We start from the raw sequence: 3564 nt of genomic DNA, 5'->3' as shown, positions 1-3564 counted from the left end.
TTGGGAGTTTACGTATACGCGAATGGCGGACCTAAGAATATTACTGGAAGCCCCTCGGGTGAGGTTCTGATTTTTATAGCCCATGATTATCAGATTTTGTGGTCAAAAGGAAATAGCGCTCGAATGTCTTATTACGGCCTGATTAAAAGCTACTTAACTTATTATTTTGTACCTCACATCGTTGCCGTGATTCCTTCCGATTTGGTTTTTAATAAGTTTTGTTCTGACTTAACAGCTCCGAAATATCGAATGTCTCATGGTCACGGGTGTTCTAATAAAAGTTCCTGCACTGCGGGATATACCACCGTTCTAAGAAATGGCTAACTTAATACCTACGATCTCAAATAATGATAATATTAGCTAGAATCTTATCTGAACATTAAGATAATCATAGATTTTATTGTTCCTTCTAGAATAAACGACCCGTGCTCCCGTTCCAGAATATATTCTTGGCTTTACAACTTATTTTTTCAGTGTTTGACATGTGTAATTCTTATCTTTACGCCATTTTTAATTGCTTTGGTCACGCTGAACGTAAGACTAAAATGTACTACTTTATCGAGGACTTGCCAGATAACACTTTTATACTCTTGTCTTTTCTATATCACTATCACCAAACCTATAGCTATTCAATGATTCATCAGGTGGCCTCTGGCTATTATTATTTCATTTTTATTGAACACCAATCCAAGGGTATAAACGATATCAACGTGACTTTTTAAAAACTAAAAAAACCGGTGGAATCTCCCTAAAACTCACCCATCTACATAACAATAGAATAATCAGTTTTTTATATTTTTTTTTTCAATAAATAGTTAAGATAAAAATACATTTATGCTTTCTTTATTGTTAAATTGAATGTTTAAGCAACTAAAGTCTTAGTTTTGCTTGAGCCACTTCTGAATATTCTTCAAAATCTGTTTCACGTCTCTGTTTCCGTTGCTCTCAATCTTGCTGATCAGATGATTCAAATCCTCTTCAGGCGGCGACTCCTTGTTGCCTTCGGTGGTGGAAGTGGTAACTGTAGAACTCTCTGTTGACGACTCAGTGGAACTCTCTGTTGACGACTCTGTAGAACTCTCTGTTGACGACTCTGTAGAACTCTCTGTTGACGACTCTGTAGAACTCTCTGTTGAGTCTGTGGGAGAAGCGGATGTGCTTGGTCCCGTCGTTGGAATATCAGCTCCGGACATGCAGGCGCTCATATCCTCGTAGACGGCAGAAGAGTTCTCGGCATATTCGCGCTGCGTCTTGTTGGTGCAATCGTATTGCCACACCTGGATTTGGCGGTACGTCTCCTTGATTTGGGCCACCAGCTCGTTCGAATTGGCAGAGATGGTGAACATGGACTTGGCGTTTTCGGAACCCTGCAAAAACGAATATAAAGCACAGCGTGTGATTACTTCTGTTTGGGTTGGGGCGATTTCAACTTACGGCTTGGGCGGTGCACGCAAAGTAATTCTCGGCGACATCAATAGAGGTGCACTCCTTGAGGGCTTGACAAGAGCTCTCGGCGGAATTGTCGATGGCGGTACGGTTGGGCTGGGTGTCATCGTTGATGGCTTCCACCTTGAGCTGCGCCGCGCTGATGCACTCCTTTGTTTCCGTATCAAATTTCTCTCCGACCGCGTTCATCTCCGCCATATAGTAGGCAAGGCACTCGAGAGCGTGGGAAGCGTCGGTTCCGACATCACGCGTCTGCAGCACGAGCCGCATTAAATGCTCCTGCGGTAGAACCACGGGCTCGGACATAAAGGCCTGGCTGAAGCCAACGGCCAGGAGGAGTACGCACACTTGGGCGTACATCTCGCTACTGTAGATTGATTTACTCGGGGTAGTTCGGATTTCGTTTTTGGGATTCGCTCACTTCAAGCGATCGATTCGTACGATTCAGTATTTATAGGCACGCCACTCAAGTGCTCAATATCGGAGGACCATAAACTCATTTGGACAATCCGTTTTGTTTTTAGTTAATAACCCGTGTTATTGCCTATGTTATTGCCTTAGGCTTGGCCAATCACTCCAGCTATCTCTAAGACTCTTCCAGTATTATTAGTCTTATCGATTTTATAACTGCCACTCATTCAGACCCCTTCAAATCTAAGTAATCAAAGCAATTCTAGGCGTTCCACCCATTATCCCCTGACACCAGCTCTCTTGATATTTTTATGAAATCTTTTGCGTTCCACACTTCATCAATGTCAACACTTTCTGGAATCGGCTATTCAGGGAAGGCTATTTCTTTTGCACTCCACCCAAATTTCCAAATGATCAAATCAGCTACAGAGCTGAACTACTATTTAAATAGGTTTGGCTCAAAATCTGGCACATGCCGCATATATGAACGAGGGCGGTCCGAAAAGTTTCTGGCCTGACAACAGCTTTAAAATTTTATTTTATTATATTACTTTTCAATATAGTATCCTTTTAAGTCTCCACTTCTCCCAGCTGTGCGTCAGCACTTGAGCTGTTCAAAAAGGCCTTAATTTCTGAACATTTTCTTCGTAGTACCCTCCCGTGATCGTTTTTCGTTTCTCCAGATAATCGGTATATATTACTCCACGACTATCTCAAAAAACTGTTGCCCAACGTGCCGAGAGCTTTTCCATGTCCAAATCGTTGTTCAAAATATGGAATATGTAGTCTTTAGACATCTTGGTGATCATAGCTATCTCTTTTACTTTTACTCGGCAGGAAGCTTCCCCTACGCAGTAAAGTCTTGTTGTACAAGGCAATGATAATCTCTATATGGACATACGCCGTTCAAGTCTGGGGATGTGCAGCGAAGACGCATCTTTATAAAATAAGAATCATGCAAGCGAAGGCTCTAAGGGCGATGACAGATGCCCCGAGGTTTTTTCGGACCACAATGCTGGAAAAACATCTGGGGAATGAGTCTTCACAGACAGCGTCCAGCGACCGACACTCAACCTTTTACATTTTTACACCACTGATATCAAATTAGTTAATCGATTTATCAACGGTAACTATAATATCGATGTGGATAAAATTTTCGCCGGAGCACATTAAAAGATCTAATCACAATACCAAAGTTTGGTTAACGTAGGAGGTCGTCTTCATTGTCCGGTTGGAAATATTTCGGTTCTCCCTCGTATGTATGACTCTCTGACCATTTTCCATTCGCAATATCGATTCCGAGTAAAACTCTAAAGCTCTCCGACAATCACATAGATAATATATAATAACGCTGCGAAAGTGGAAAGAAAACAAACACAGTTGATTGCGAAAAGGTGAAATGTATTCAGTGGCAATCGGCACTCAGCTCCCGTTTAATCTCCATCTAGTAGACAGATCGTGGGAGAAATATATTTTCCCACCTGAAAATAATTTACAGATAAGCTGATCAGCCGAAAGCAGAAACCAATGCAAGATTCGTATCGCTCGAAAGCATTGAATTCTAGTATTTATGTACATATATACATAAATATGTATATAGTATAGATAGGTTAAAGAATTATGTTGAATTCATGTAGGGCCCTAGTATGTACAGAAATGTCTTATATATTCAATAGAGTTTTAGTGGTTATCAGCCTGTCATAGATT

The 3564-nt window shown here is 41.2% G+C and overlaps 1 protein-coding gene across 1 annotated transcript; it reads right to left on the bottom strand.

The window, feature by feature from the left end:
* Positions 1 to 878: 878 nt before the first annotated feature.
* Positions 879 to 1806, bottom strand: LOC117191423 (lisH domain-containing protein C1711.05-like). The gene is made up of 2 exons (XM_033396294.1): positions 1435 to 1806; positions 879 to 1367 (listed from the first exon to the last, which is right to left on the bottom strand). The coding sequence occupies exons 1-2, from the start codon at positions 1804 to 1806 to the stop codon at positions 879 to 881; spliced, it is 861 nt and encodes a 286-aa protein (XP_033252185.1).
* Positions 1807 to 3564: the final 1758 nt, after the last annotated feature.

Source organism: Drosophila miranda (assembly GCF_003369915.1).
Source record: "Drosophila miranda strain MSH22 chromosome Y unlocalized genomic scaffold, D.miranda_PacBio2.1 Contig_Y1_pilon, whole genome shotgun sequence".
In the NCBI taxonomy this organism is placed as follows: domain Eukaryota; kingdom Metazoa; phylum Arthropoda; class Insecta; order Diptera; family Drosophilidae; genus Drosophila; species Drosophila miranda.
The sequence above is the reverse complement of the archived record's forward strand: the minus strand, read 5'-3'. Positions and strand labels throughout refer to the sequence as shown.

What these genes read in the sequence shown, in the direction of transcription:
- LOC117191423 (XM_033396294.1), bottom strand. Translation starts at nt 1,806, where the DNA reads ATGTACGCCCAAGTGTGCGTACTCCTCCTGGCCGTTGGCTTCAGCCAG. An exon ending in TTGCGTGCACCGCCCAAGCC is followed by an intron (nt 1,368 to 1,434) that starts GTAAGTTGAAAT and finishes TCGTTTTTGCAG; the next exon opens with GGTTCCGAAAACGCCAAGTC.